This window comes from Tetrao urogallus (assembly GCF_951394365.1).
Source record: "Tetrao urogallus genome assembly, chromosome: 11".
Classification (NCBI taxonomy): domain Eukaryota; kingdom Metazoa; phylum Chordata; class Aves; order Galliformes; family Phasianidae; genus Tetrao; species Tetrao urogallus.
The window spans coordinates 531236-545033 of record NC_136824.1 but is presented as its reverse complement, the minus strand read 5'-3'; the positions used below and the strand labels follow the sequence as shown (position 1 = coordinate 545033).

General features: G+C 59.5%; 2 protein-coding genes across 5 annotated transcripts in view; one reads left to right on the top strand and one right to left on the bottom strand.

Annotated features, from left to right (window-relative positions):
* Positions 1–5804, top strand: part of FRMD5 (FERM domain containing 5) — a gene marked incomplete at both ends in the record, with an annotated part of 39827 nt that extends 34023 nt beyond the window's left edge. For 2 of the 4 annotated variants that reach the window (XM_079540890.1, XM_079540889.1), the window contains 7 exons: positions 783–871; positions 1011–1074; positions 1200–1291; positions 1987–2061; positions 2453–2521; positions 2611–2717; positions 5221–5795. In XM_079540890.1, the coding sequence (XP_079397016.1) occupies positions 783–871; positions 1011–1074; positions 1200–1291; positions 1987–2061; positions 2453–2521; positions 2611–2717; positions 5221–5795 (1071 nt within the window). Of the gene's footprint in view, positions 1–782; positions 872–1010; positions 1075–1199; positions 1292–1986; positions 2062–2452; positions 2522–2610; positions 2718–5220 lie in introns of all 4 variants that reach the window. The other 2 variants (XM_079540891.1, XM_079540892.1) reach the window with 2 other exon arrangements.
* Positions 5805–7706: 1902 nt separating this feature from the next.
* On the bottom strand, positions 7707–13682 carry WDR76 (WD repeat domain 76; the record flags this gene model as incomplete). The annotated part of the gene is made up of 13 exons (XM_079540618.1): positions 7707–7962; positions 8488–8541; positions 9154–9306; positions 9544–9758; positions 10378–10530; positions 10903–11056; positions 11131–11174; positions 11267–11362; positions 11706–11823; positions 12540–12591; positions 13043–13139; positions 13262–13516; positions 13611–13682. The coding sequence occupies 13 exons, from the start codon at positions 13680–13682 to the stop codon at positions 7707–7709; spliced, it is 1719 nt and encodes a 572-aa protein (XP_079396744.1).
* Between the last annotated feature and the right edge of the window lie 116 nt (positions 13683–13798).

The window sequence follows — 13798 nt, the reverse complement described above, 5'->3', positions numbered from 1 at the left end:
GTGCGTGCCCCATGACACCCAGCAGTGGGGTAGGGGCTCCATAGCTGAGACAGGACCAGGTACTCCTGCCCGTGGCACTCCTCGTGCCTGTGGCTCAGCTCTGTGCTTTGCTTTGTGCAGGGCAGGATTTGGGCTCTTTGGTTTCACCTGTTTGCCCCTGGCAGATTGAAATGAATTGTGATCCAATCTTGATGTGAACCCAGCTTTTTCTCTGCTCACATCCCGAGGGTCCCTTTCTGCTGCTTCCCGTGCACCACACACCCCATGCTGCTCCCACACTGTGTGCGTGGATGTGCTGCAGCTCCCCATCCCACAGCCGCCCTGCAATGCTGTCTGAGCCCAGCACAGCTCTGCACTTTGCATGAGCTCCAAGGCAGTTAATGAGTGCTTCCCCAGAGCCCGGTTGCTGTGATTAAGTGACTGCACTGCCCAGCTCTGTCCGTGACACTAATTATGGATTGTAAATGGCCACGGTGCTGCCTGGCCGCTCCTACACTGAATGGGATTTTGCCATCATGCAGTTTAATTATTAGCAAAAGGGTTGGTCAGGCACGTAACCATCTTCACTGCGTATTGCTCACTTGTGAGTTGTCGGGGTCGATGAGAGCAATGCAGCACGTTGTGCTTCGTGCTGGGAGCAGCACGTGGGGCTGCAGGGCCGTGGGGCCGGTGCATGCACAGGGTGCTGCAGGATCACAGCTGCAGCCTCTGTCGCTCTATGCCTTCCCTGGGTGCTGCAGGGCACTCTGACACTTTGCTGAGGAGCTGCTGTTCTCTTGCAGGACGTGTCGGGCAATGCAGCATTCCTGGCCTTCACCCCCTTTGGGTTCGTTGTCCTGCAGGGGAACAAGAGAGTGCACTTCATCAAGTGGTGAGCAGCCCCACACTGCTGCTGCTGGCTGACCCTGCATCCGCAGCTCAGTGTGATGGGGAGGGGGCAAGTGTCAGTGGGGCTGGGCAGCCTCTCATGGCACATCCCTGCCTCTAATGGCACATCCCTGTCCCTTCAGGAATGAAGTGACCAAGATGAAGTTCGAGGGGAAGACGTTCTACCTGTATGTGAGTCAGAAGGAGGTGAGTGTGTTTCCATTTGGGGCTGCCCTGTCCCCCTGCCCGGCTGTGGCCATGCTCTCTGTGCTGCCACCATCCCACAGCTCCGGGCACCATTGCTGTGACCAACACATTTCTTTCTGCTGTAGGAAAAGAAAATTGTCCTCACCTACTTCGCCCCAACGCCTGAAGCCTGCAAGCACCTCTGGAAGTGTGGCATAGAGAACCAGGCCTTCTACAAGTGAGTGTGGGGATGCGCTCTGCTCCACGCTCCCCGTGGGTCACTCCTGGGCTCACCACGCTGTGGGGCAGTGCAGCACTGTGCCCCCTTGTCCCACAGCTCCAGGGCTGCCCCCAACCCAGCAAGCCCCCAGTTATGCATTAGGAATTAATTGGGCAGAGATAGATAGAGCCTTAATAATGGGCAGCACCCGGGAGGGGTTATGGGCTGGAGGGGCAGCAGGCAGTGCCGGCACTCGGCGTGAGGCTGTGCTGGGTGCTCACAGCCTTCCTTGGCAATGCCTGCCTTGGTGCTTCCTAATGAGTTTTATTCTAATCAGCGAGATGCGAGATAAAGTGTGTAATGTATTCTCTTTGGGAATTCCGCAATCAGCGGCTGCCATCAGCAGGTTTCACTCCTCATTATATGAACATAAAATGGAATTGCAATATTACTTTACAAATCTTTTTATGATTAATAATGTCAGCACTGGGTCCTGCTCCCCGTGTGCGGGGTGAGGGCTGCTGGCTGCTCCTGCCCTGGGCAGGGGGCAGTGCTGGAGGTGGGGAGATGAGGCTGTGCTGTGGGGTGGGGGTTTTGCCATGGGGTGGGGAGCTGCCGGGGCTCACACACATTACTCAGTTCGCTGGGACGTGTGCTGGGAGTTTCCTTGCTCCCATGGGTGCATGTGGCACTCACAGCCTGCTGCCCTGCAGGTTGGAGAAGTCGAGCCAGGTCCGGACAGTGTCCAGCAGCAACCTGTTCTTCAAGGGGAGCCGCTTCCGATACAGGTAGATAAGGGGCAGATAGCAGCCACTGCCAGCTGTTCTGGTGCAGGATGGCCACATCAGCGCCGCCACCGTGCATTCCCCATTCCTCAGCTGCTCATTCTTCCCTCCTGCCCCCGAGATACAGTGATCGTGGGGACGGGATGGGGCGGGGGGGAAATCTGGGGGCTTTTCATGGTTGGTTTGTTTTTTTATGAGGCCAAGGGATAAAACAATCATTGCAGTTCCTAAATTCTGCTCCCTGGAGAAGGCGCCGTATGTCTCTGCTGGGTGCGGGGCATCCCCAGCCATGAGATGATGCCAGCCCTGTGGGCAGTGCAGCATGCAGGGATGGGACCCCAGGCACTGAGGGCTGCTTTCCCCGTGCTCACACTGCTCTTCTTCCCACCCATAGCGGCCGCGTCGCAAAAGAGGTGATGGAATCCAGTGCCAAGATCAAGCGGGAGCCGCCAGAGATCCACAGGTAAGGGCACCACGCAGCATGGCACCACGGTGTGTATGGGGCACCGCGCAGCCCCAGCAGGCGGCCCCTCACTGCTGCTCTCCCTGCAGGGCCGGGCTGGTGCCGAGCAGGAGCTGCCCCTCCATCACCCACGGCCCCCGGCTGAGCAGCGTGCCGCGCACCCGCAGGAGGGCTGTGCACATCTCCATCATGGAAGGTACACGCGTGGGGCACAGCACTTATCTGGGCACGTGGGCATACAGAAAGGAGATGCTGCCTCTGGTCAGGGAGCGGGTATCAAAGGGCCGAAGCTTTGTGGCAGCAGTTGTGGCTCAGGGCAATGGGGTTTGGGGCCTGACGTGGACAGGACCTGAACTTTAATAGTGTCATTGCGATGCCCCACTAGGAATGAGCACACAGAACAGGGCTGAGCCGTGCAGTGCCTCCTGGGTCCCCTGTTCTGTGATTTCCCATGAGTCCCACCTGCAGCCACAGGTTTGAGCTGCTTTGGGCACTCAGCACAGCTGCACATGTGCTCACATTTGGTGTCCCTTTGTTTCCCCGCATTTGGGGTCACTGAGGTCCTACTGGAACCTCGTGCTGCCGGGAACCCTGCAGTGCCGTCCACATGCAGCCCCAACAGCACAGCTGGGGACCCCACAGTGCTCACACCAGGGCATGTAAGGGACCTCCTGAGGACCCCCCTGTGCCATTGGGGATTGTGGGGAACGGTTGTCAGTGCCCTGAGGCTGTGTGGGAGCTCAGAGCTGGGTGGAGGCTGTGCTTTGGGGCCTGCTAAGAGCCAGGGCCCCGTCCCCCCTCCCTGGGTGCTGCTGCAGATCGGGCAACATGCAGCCCCAGGCCATCCATCACTGTGCCCGGCACCGTGCCCACGGCTGCTTCATGTCACTGTCACCTCGCTGGTAGCTGTGACACTGCAGGAGCCCAAAATAGCCCTGAACAGCAGTGGGGCCACTGGCGTGTCACTGCTGGTGGGTCTCCGTCCCCGTGCTGCCGTCCCCACGCCATGGGGAAGTGCCTGGTGAAGATCACCACCCGGGTCAGCGTGCAGCTGCGCTTCATCAACCACTGCTGCCGCGCGGTGCGGGTGCGGGTGCTGGCGTTGGGGCCACGGCTGCTGGCACGCGCTCTGGGGGCTCTGCCCCTGGGGGCTCTGCCCCTGCTGCCCGCTCCCCCCGGCCCCAGCGCCAGCCCCCTCGCTCCAGGCGGGCATGCAGCAGGTGAGGCCGGGGGGCGGGGGGTCCTGTGACAGCAGCCCCGGGGGGGTGAGCAATGTGGGGTTGGGGTGCGGGGAGCTCTGGGTGCCCCCCCCCCAGTGGGATGTTATTACTGTTGACCCCTCAGTTGGGGGCAGGACCCCGCGTTCCCCACGTTTCTCAGCTCATGGAGGTGAGGGTGGCAGCGCGGGTTGGCCTGGGGGCGGCTGTCACTGCTCTCCCCCTTGGGGATTTTGGGGAATGGTTGTCAGTGCCCTGAGGCTGTGCGAAGCAGCTGTCAGGGTGTGAACGCGGCTGTCGGTGCCCTCGCTGCCCTGCTAAGCCCCACGCTATGCCCTGTGCTATGCCCACAGCCCTGTGCTAAGTCCCATGCCATGCCCCCCACCGTGCCTGCAGCCCCGTGTTAAGCTCCCTGCTATGCCCTGTGCTGTGCCCTGTGCTGTGCTGTATGCTGTGCCCTGCTGTGCGCACGGCTCCACAGGCATCCAGCAGCATTGCGAGCAGGAGGTGGCAGAGCACAAGGGAATGCACTAGGGCTGCACCCATGGCACAGCGCCGGGGCCCTGTGCCCCCCTGGGGAAATGCTCCAACTGGTGGCTGTCCCCTGCCTCGTTCTACAGTTTTACAGGGCTTTTTTGGGAGGTGGGAATTTTTTTTTTTTCAGATAGTTTTTTTCAGATAGTGGGGAGAAGGGGCGCCCCCTTGCCCTGCCTGCAGGGTTCAGCTCCTAAAGGGCAGCTCTGGCTCAGCTGTAACCTGAGCAGGCTGGGCACCCAGCCGTGCACACAGCTATTTCTGCTGCTGCTGGAAAGCAGAGCTGGGTCACATGCATACAGGTGCTGAGCTGTCGCAGCCCTGTGCTGCACACAGCTGTGCATGCAGGGGGCTGTGAGGGCCCCTCCTGCCCAACCATTGTGTGATTCTACCATGATTTATGGTGGGATGGAATGGAAAATAATGGCATGGGCTAGAACAGAAAGAAGTTGGATGGAACAGAACGGAGCTGAAGGGGAAGGAAGGGGATAGGATAGAATGGAATGGCATGGCATGGCATGGCATGGCATGCAAGAGAATGGGATAGGATGGGATGGAATGGCATGGAATGGAATAGAATTGAGTGAAACAGAATGGGATAGAATGAAACGGGATTGTATGGAATAGGATGGAATGGAATACAATGAAGTTGGATGGAACGGAATGGAACTGAATGGAATGGGACGGAATGGAATGGCATGGCATGCAAGAGAATGGGATAGGCTGGAACGAATGGCATGGAATGGAAAAGTATGGAATGAAATAGAATGGGATGGAATGGCATGGAAGGAGATAGAATGGAATAGCACAGCATGAAATGAAAGCAAATGGAAAAGAATAGAACAGAACACCATACACTGCAATAGCAGAAGGACCCCAGGGCACAGCGTGGGTGGTTTGGGTCTGGGGCAGCTCAGTGGCCGCACGCTGACCTCCCCCGTCCCCCAGGCCTGGAGTCGCTCCGTGACAGCGCCCACTCCACGCCGGTGCGCTCCGCATCCCACGGCGACGCCTTCGTGCCCCACGGCCGCGGCGGCCGCGCCGAGAGCAGCGAACGAGTGGCCATCATCGCCGACGAGAGCTACAGCCCTGCCGACAGCGTGCTGCCCACGCCGGTGGCCGAGCACAGCCTGGAGCTGCTGCTGCTGTCCCGGCAGCTGAACGGAGCCCCGTGCAGCATCGAGGAGGAGAAGGAATCGGAGGCCGGCACGCCCGGCACGGAGCCCGAGGAGCCGCGCGAGCTGCGCGCGTTGTGCCAGGGTGCCGGCAGCGGGCCGCGGGCGGAACAGGTGAATAAGTTTGTTTTAAGTGTCCTCCGTTTGCTCCTCGTGACAGTGGGACTCCTCTTTGTCTTGCTCCTCCTCCTCATCGTCCTTACCGAGTCCGACCTTGACACTGCCTTTTTCCGCGATATCCGCCAGACCCCCGAGTTCGAGCAGTTCCATTACCAATACTTTTGTCCCCTCAGGCGATGGTTTGCCTGCAAGCTCCGCGCCGTGGTGGCTCTGCTCACTGACACCTGAGGCCCCGCGGCCCCAGCTCCCTTCGTTCCGCAGGAGAAGAGCGGAAGCGCTGCAGGGGTCCCCGTCCCTGCGGGGTGCGGTGGGAGAACCGAATAAAGAGAGGAATTTATTTTGCTATTAACGCTCATCCTTGCGCCAGCATCTTCCCAGGTGCTGCAGGGCGCAGGATGGTCCCCGTGTCACCGTGCTGCAGGACCCCCGTGCCGCCCTCTGGGGACCCCAGCAGCGCCACGGCCCCGCGCTCAGCTCCTTTTGTACAAAAGAAGACTGTTTCAAGGTCTATTTTAACAACGAGAAGCTATTTTGTTATTGATCCTGAGTCTTTTTTTTACTTTCCGCCCGGAGCGAAGGCGGTGCGGAGGGGCTCCACGGGGCAGCGGATGCTTTGCAACCCATCTGCCACGCTCCTGGTTTGGGATACAGAGAGGAGCGGTAATTTTAGGACTTTCCTGAAGACGAAAGGACAGCGCTGCAGGGGAAGAGGTAACGCTGGAAAGCCACCGGACAGCCATCGCTCTCCATCCGTCCTTAAGCAAAAACACGCCGATAGCTCGTGGCACGCATGGAGCCGGGCAGCGGGGACAGCCCTTCCCTGCAGCAATAACGCCGGTCCGGGCGCGCTGGGGCTGCCGCTGGACACGGGGCGAGCGGCCGAGCAGCACTACTTCATCTCAGGGAGAGATCTCACAGCGCTGGGGCCATCGCTGCCGTGCTCAGCAGAGCCGCGGCGGGCACAGAGCACAGCCGTGCGGTGCCACGACAGCTATGCGGTGCCACACTGCGGCCACATGGTGACACACGGCTGCCGATGCCCACAGTGACACACAGCTGCCGTGCGGAGACCCGCGTGATGACCCAGATGGTGCCACATGGCTGCCACACAGCAGGACGGCTGCGCTGTGCCACCACGTGGCCACCATCCCAAAGCGGCCGCCGCCGCCGCGCTGTCCCCGTGACCCCGTTTATGCAACGTAGCCGAGTTCACTCGTAGTGTAGTGTTCCTACCTCAGCCCGTAGTCAGTGTGTCTATGCAGTGCGTGGTAGCCCCTGCCCGGTGCCCGCAGCACCGCCGACCTCGGCCTCCTCCATCCGCTTCCTTTAGGACAGCGATGCCATCAGCCCCACGGAACCCCGCCGTTCTCACCCGGTATTTTACCACCAAGACCCCGAGCAATGGGTGACGTCCATGCTATGTTTTCCCGCGTCCGGTGTCCCAGCACCTGTTAGTTTTACGTCTTTATATTCGGGTGTTGTTCCCATAGGTTCTCATACCCAACAAAAACGGAGTCGTAGCGTACTGCATCTTTGCGCAGTAGATGGTGAAATACCTGAAAATGTGAATTTCTTAGTTTTCATAAGAAAAACCTAGGAATTAACCTTTCATGTGCCAAATACTGTAAGCTACATTTTCCTTCAAAATGTACCTTTTTCTACATATTCGATATCTTAGTGAGCATAAAATCATTGGTGCCATGAGAAGTATTTTTAAATTGAAATAAATATTTAAATATCATGGGAAAAAAAGGAAACAAAAACAAAACTGGCTTGGTTTGAGATTTGTTTGCTCTCACACACCTCAAAGCTGAGCGCGAGGCCCTGGAGCCAGCAGCAAGGTTGTGCCCCCAAATGTTCTCCCAGCTGTGCCTCCCCATTCCCCCCAGTATGCCACAGCTGTGCCTCCAGTTGAAACCCATGGGGCCAAGATGTGCCCCCCAGCTGTGCCACTTGCCCCCCAGCTGTGGCCCAGCCCTTCCCCTGAGTTCCTCATCAGGGAAAACAGCTCTTTTGGTACAAACCCCGCTAGCCGCCACCCTTAGATTAATCTTTTTATTGAAAGGAATCTTAACCACAAACAGGTAAAGCACTTATAAGCCGCAGTTTGCTCCCCCACAGCCCCCCTGCACCCCTCCCCTACTCCATGAAGACGTGCAGGCGACCGCTGGAGTTGCCACCCACGAGGACGTTCCTGGTGGGGTGGAATGCATTGATGGAGCAGACGGAGCCCAGGCACTCGGGGCTGCAGAAGGCGTGCAGCAGCACCCCCGTGTCCTGGAACACCTCGATCTGCCTCGGCCGTGCCATGCTGCCCACCACAAAGCACTGCTCCTGTTTGGGGTCCCACACCGCGCGGAAGCGCGTCAGCCAGCGGCCCGTGTTGTTGTTGTGCCTGCAGAACAGAGCGAGCAGATGCAGAACTGCAGCAGGAAGGCACCACCATCTATGCTGTGTATTTGCCAAAACCCATCCCGCTGCCCCCTCCACGCTGCCGGCTCCCATTGCTGGCACAGGGCTGCAAAGGGACAAAGAAACAAAACAGAGCAAGAACAGAAACCAGAGGACACTTGGAAATGAACGGGTATTGATGGGTCACGGATGGACTTGATGGTCTCAGAGGCCTTTTTTCCAACTTCATGATCCTATGCTTCCATGCCTCAAAGCAGCCTGAGTCACACCCATGCCCGATGTGGTGCCCACACCAAGGGGCCAAGCCTGGCGGCTGGCAGAGCTCTGCAGGCAGCAGCACCTCTTGGAAACACATCCTTCACTGCTCAGTAACCCCTCGTATGTTAGAAATGGACAGAGAAAGAGAGAGCATTCAAACAGAACGCACTGCAGCAGTCACAAGCTGCTGCCTCCTCCTGGCTGTGAGACCCCGTGCAGCACCAACCCAGCAGAGCCCACCCCGCCGTACCTGACTGTGCTGAGCAGGGCACAGGTGGCCGATAAAGAGCTGGTGTCATAGACCCTGTGGAACAAAACAATGCGTGCTGATGGGCGCTAGATGTGGTAGAAGAGGCAGCCCCACCTCGTGGAGCACCCTGAGCAGCACCACAGGCACACAGTGCAGCACTCAGCCGTGAGCACTGACATCCCAGCCACAGTCTGCAATGGGAATTTCCTCTCAGCACAAACTGAAGGCAGACCTCCCAGAATGCTGTTGTGAGGACAGCAGAGCAAAATGACAGGTTCCCCTATCCCCTTCCTTGTCCATTTCACTATGGCACAAGAAGATGCGTGGGACAAGGAAGGAAAGCCCTGGTGAAGGCGCACTGCCGGCAGCTCCCAGGGTGGGAACACCGGCACAGCTCTGCTGGGCTCTCCTTCCCCACACAGCAGCTGTAAGGGGGCAAAAGGCTCAGCAGCATAAGCTGAGTAATGACCAAAAAGGCCCAGATCAACGAAAATCAGAAAAATAAAAATAAAATCAAAATCAGAATACGAATGCCTATGCAAAATGCCATTTGAAGAAGCGACGGAGGCAGAGGATGCTCCCAGCGGTGGGCAGCAAAGACAGGAACTAAGGAACCAGGGCACTGCAGGCTCAGCCCCCAAACGGCCTCAGCCCCCCCAGCCTCACCTCAGCTTGTCGTCTGCACACACCGTGACCACGCGGTGCCCGCTGATGGGTGAGAAGTAGGCAGAGGCCACGCTCTTGGTGTGCCCATGCAGGGTGCTCACAGCTTTGTTCCCACTGCGCCGCAGCCATCGGACGTCGTAGACGCGGACATCGCTGCAACACAGCAGGTGAGCAGGTAAGGGATTGTAAAACAAGATTCCATCATTTCAAATGCTGCTGAGGACTAAAAACGGGTTTCCTAAGAGCCAAGAAAGCCGGGACCATCCAGCAGCACTGAGAACCACTCCCAGCACAGCTCCTGCTCTGCACGGTGCCCCTTGCAGCAGGCATCAGAGCGAGGCCCACGGAACATCCCAAGCAGACAACAGCAGTGCATTCTGAGCTACGTACACAGAGCCAGCAGCAAGGAAGTACTGCTTGTCCACGGGGTGCACGTCCACCGTCCTCGTTACTTTGAAGCCGATGTCTGCAGAGAGCTCTGGTGACGTCCCCGGGGTCCTGCTGTCCACCACAGCCACTGTGCCACCCCAGAGCCCCACGACGGCCGTGCAGGCGCCGTCTTCCAGGAAATCAAAGGAGGAGAGGCTGTCCTCACTTCTGCATATCTGAGCGCCAAAGAGGGCAAAGCAAAGTAAAATTATACAACCATACACAGTAAACACACAACACCAAACGCTGCGGGCATTTTTTGGATACTGAAAACTCTACAATGACCTGACTGGGGAGCTCAGCTCTCTATTGCATGACTTATCTGTTCAAATGGTGCACTTTTCCCACAGCAGGCAATTGACCACCCCCACCTCAGCTGGCCCTGCACCCTGCTCTCGGAGCCGCTCCGTGCAGATGGGTTGGACCACAACAGATGGAGCACCGTGAGGCCCCCGAGCTGCCGCAGCAAGGACAGTCACAACTCTTTGCTCCCTCGGAGTCTGGGAAGAGCAAAGTCATCTGGCTCATGCTTTGTTCTTTAAGCTGCTCTCATTCTCCACCTTCAAGCAGTGCTGATTTCGGGAAGGGGCACGCATTGAATTTAGTTTCCAGCCTCCTTCTTTCTACCATGCAGAGCTCCAGCCGCCCCAGCCAAAGTGCGACTGGCTGGGCAGCACCGCCACCTTCCTGACACCAGTCAAAGCCACCTCATGGAAATGGGACGTTCACCTCCCCTGTTAACAACCCCCACGTAACCCCTGGGCTGCAATGGGAGCAGGACGGGGCAGCACCCACCTCATCAAACACCGCCCTGCTGACATCCCCGCAGCGCAGGGAGTCGTGGCTCAGGGACAGCAGCTGTGCGGGGTGGGAGGGCGAGAAGCGCATGCAGTTGACGGAGAAATTGTGTGGGGTGAAGACGAGCGTTCCTCCCTCGGTTGTACAGCTCTGAATAACAAAAGCCAATAAACGGATGCTTAATAAGAGCCATTGCAGTGCTTCCCACCGATTGCCACAGCTGTGCAGTGCTTGCTGCTCCGTGGGACCACCGAGTGCTGTGGGAGGGGCTGCAGGGGTCAGCAGTCTCCAACGTTATGTGGAGCATTTCAAACGCCTCTACAGCAGAGGCAGCACACAGCTGAAGCTGGTCAGTCCAGCACAAACCCAGAACCCAAACTGCTGAGCATCCCTCTCCCCTCAGCCTCCCACACCAGCACAGCTCCTGTGGCACTGCCGTCAGCTGAGCCCATCAGCAGGAATGGCAATGCTATGGCTCACAGTGTGCCAGCACGGCGCTGCGGGGCAGAGGAGCACACTTACAGCGTCCCAGAGCCCGACGTGACCATACTTGTCACCAGCTGCCACCAGCACGGTGCTCTCCGAGGGGTGGATGGCCACGGAGCACACACGGCTGCTCACCACCTTCCTGATGCCATCCTCACGCAGCAGCATGCTGCTCAGGGCAGCCTGGTACCTGCACACACCGCCATGTCAGCCACCGCAGGGAGGAGCAGAGCCCACACCAGGCTCTGTGTCACCCCCCATTACCTCTTCATGTCGCACGTGGGCTTTTCTGTGTCGTTACTGTTCATCTAAGGATTGAAAAGAGATGCACATCAGAATGAGACCACGTAGGACACGAGCAATGTTATCCAGAGATGCCACCAAAGGCAGCCGGCCATACCTCGCTCAGCCGCAGCCAGGTGCCCAGCAATGCTGTATCACTGCTCTCCTCCTGCCCATCCACGGCCATGGGCAGCGGTCCAGCGGGGACCTGGGGCTGGGACACGGGGACACGGGGTCACAGCTCACACCAACCACTGGCACAGAGCTGAGCATAACACTGCTCGTGTCTGCAGACTGCTAAGAAACGCAGACTGCAGCACCTGAGGACCCTCAGCAGCACCCCAAGGTGCACTGCCTCATTAATGGCCCCCTGAGCATCAGCCACCTCCAAACATCAGCCACCTCCGAAGAGATGCAGGCAGTGCAGTGCTCAGGGTGTGTGCTCCCCTTCTGCAAGCAGCACAGCCCCACACAGTGCCTGAAGGGCTTTCCAGGGAGCATGGCAGCACTCGGCAGCACACGGCTGTCCCCCAGCAGCCCCCCCAGCCCCATCTCACATATTCTTCCTCCTCCTGCGCCGGTGCCTCCACCTGCGGGACCTCTGGGGGCTGCATCCTCTGGAGCCGCATGGACCTGCGCTGCACTGTGCTGCCCTCGGCCTTCTTGGGCTTCGCTCTGCAATGACAGCACTGCTAAGCAACAGAACTCCTCCATAAGCACAATTCCCCAGCAAAACACTACAGAACAGCCCTGCAGCCCGGACACCTGAGCCCAACTGCCCTGCCATCGCTCCTTCCTTCGCTGCCATCGCTCCTTCCTTCGGTGACAGCAGAGAACAGAGCAGTGGCAGCGCACACAGATTTATGACATTTGTTTCCTTGTAGTACATCCTGACACGGCTTTCCTCCCATCCCTCCTCATTTATAATTCATCCTTCCTCTCACTGATCTGCTCATCTTCTCCCTCCTTTCATCACAGTCCCCATTACTTTGCATTTAATGCAGTGCATTTCCCTGCTCCCCCCATCCCCTCTGCTCCCCTCCCCTCTCCCTGCCCTTTGCTTACACCACTCAGCGCTTCTCCCTTTGGCCATAATAAAGAAGTACCTCAAGGAAGGAGAATAAAAAGAAACCCAAAAGCACCTGAAACACCTTCAGACAAATAGAATGAAGGGAACGCGCTCTGACACACGATCAGAAGGGCGCTCACAGCAGCACTGCGTGCCATGGGATGGCAGAGCCGAGCACCACAGCTCAGCACTGACACAGCAGGGCCATGGGCTGCTGAGAGCTCCAGAGCCGCTGGCTGCTCGGCCCATTCTGAGCACAGACACACAGAGAAGGGCTCACACAGCACGGGGTGCAGCCACACCTCTCCCACAGCAGCTTTACCTCTTGGTGACGTGAGATGGTCCTTTAGCAGCGATTTGGTGGAGTCTTGCGGCTGACTTAAGAACAGAAAGGCAGAGGTTAAAAGCACATCCAGCGAGCACAAAACACGGAGCTCTATAAAAACAACCACCCAAAGGCTGCAATGAGCAATAATTATTTCTAAGAAATAACAAAAAGAGGGCTTTCATATCAAGCTGTGCTCTGCCTTGCACCAGAGCCAGTCTGAACCCTGCCTGGGTGTCCCGGAGCTGCTTCCTTGCCAAGCGACACGAACACCAAACGCCACCGGCCGGACGCTCAGCACAGGAGCGCAAAACACAGCGCATCGCCGCCTCCATTCCGAAGATCCACATCGCTCCCCGGAGCCCTGCAGGCTCCCGGCCTCCCCCAGCCCCGTGCGCAGCGCCGGCCGCGCGGCTCCCCCCATCCCGGCGTCGGGCACACGGAGCCGCTCCGCCCGAGCCGCAGCGCGCAGCGGGCGGCCACACGGCCGGGACCCGCACCGACCTCGTGCAGCTTCAAAGCAGCGAAGAACTTGGCGTTCTCGGAGATGTTCTTCAGCCGCTTCCTCTCGTACGCCGACAGCTGCGGGCTCCCATCCTGCAGCGAGAACGGCCCGGTAGTCCGCGCCGCGGGAAACGGCGGGGGGGGGGGGGGGGGGGGGGGGGGGGGGGGAGGGCTGGGGGCTCCGTTCGCCGCCCGTCCCGGTGTCCCGCACCCACCTGTCCCAACTCCGTCCCGTCGCTGTCGGCGTCGCCGTCCGACCCGCCGTCCGCGCGCTCCGGGTCGCAGGGCTCCGCGCGCCGCCGCTTCCCGTCCCCCCCCGCCGCCTCATCGTAGGCGCCCAACAGCCGCTTCTGGGGCAGCCGCCGGCCCGGCGCGGGAAGCGGCGTCAGCAGCACGCGGAGCTGCGGGGAGCGGCGCGGGGCCGGCAGCGGGGCCGGGGGGGGCGCGGCGGGGGGCGGTGGGGTGCGCTCCTGGGGGGGGGAATGGGGAGAGACGAGGTGGTGAGCGGGGAGGGGAGCCGAGCCGAGGGGAGGGGAGCCGAGCCGCCCCACCTCCCGGTCCAACCTGCATCTGCTGCTGGGAGCGCGGCGACAACTCCCGGCGCTCCGCCGCTCCCGTCCCGCTCTCCGCCGCCATCAGCACGGCGCTCCCGGCGGGGCGGATCCAGACCTTCCCGCGTCCCGCAGCGGCTCCGCCCCTCCTCACGGCGCCTTCCGCACGGCGGGGCGGGGCGCGGCGCCGTGATCAGAGCC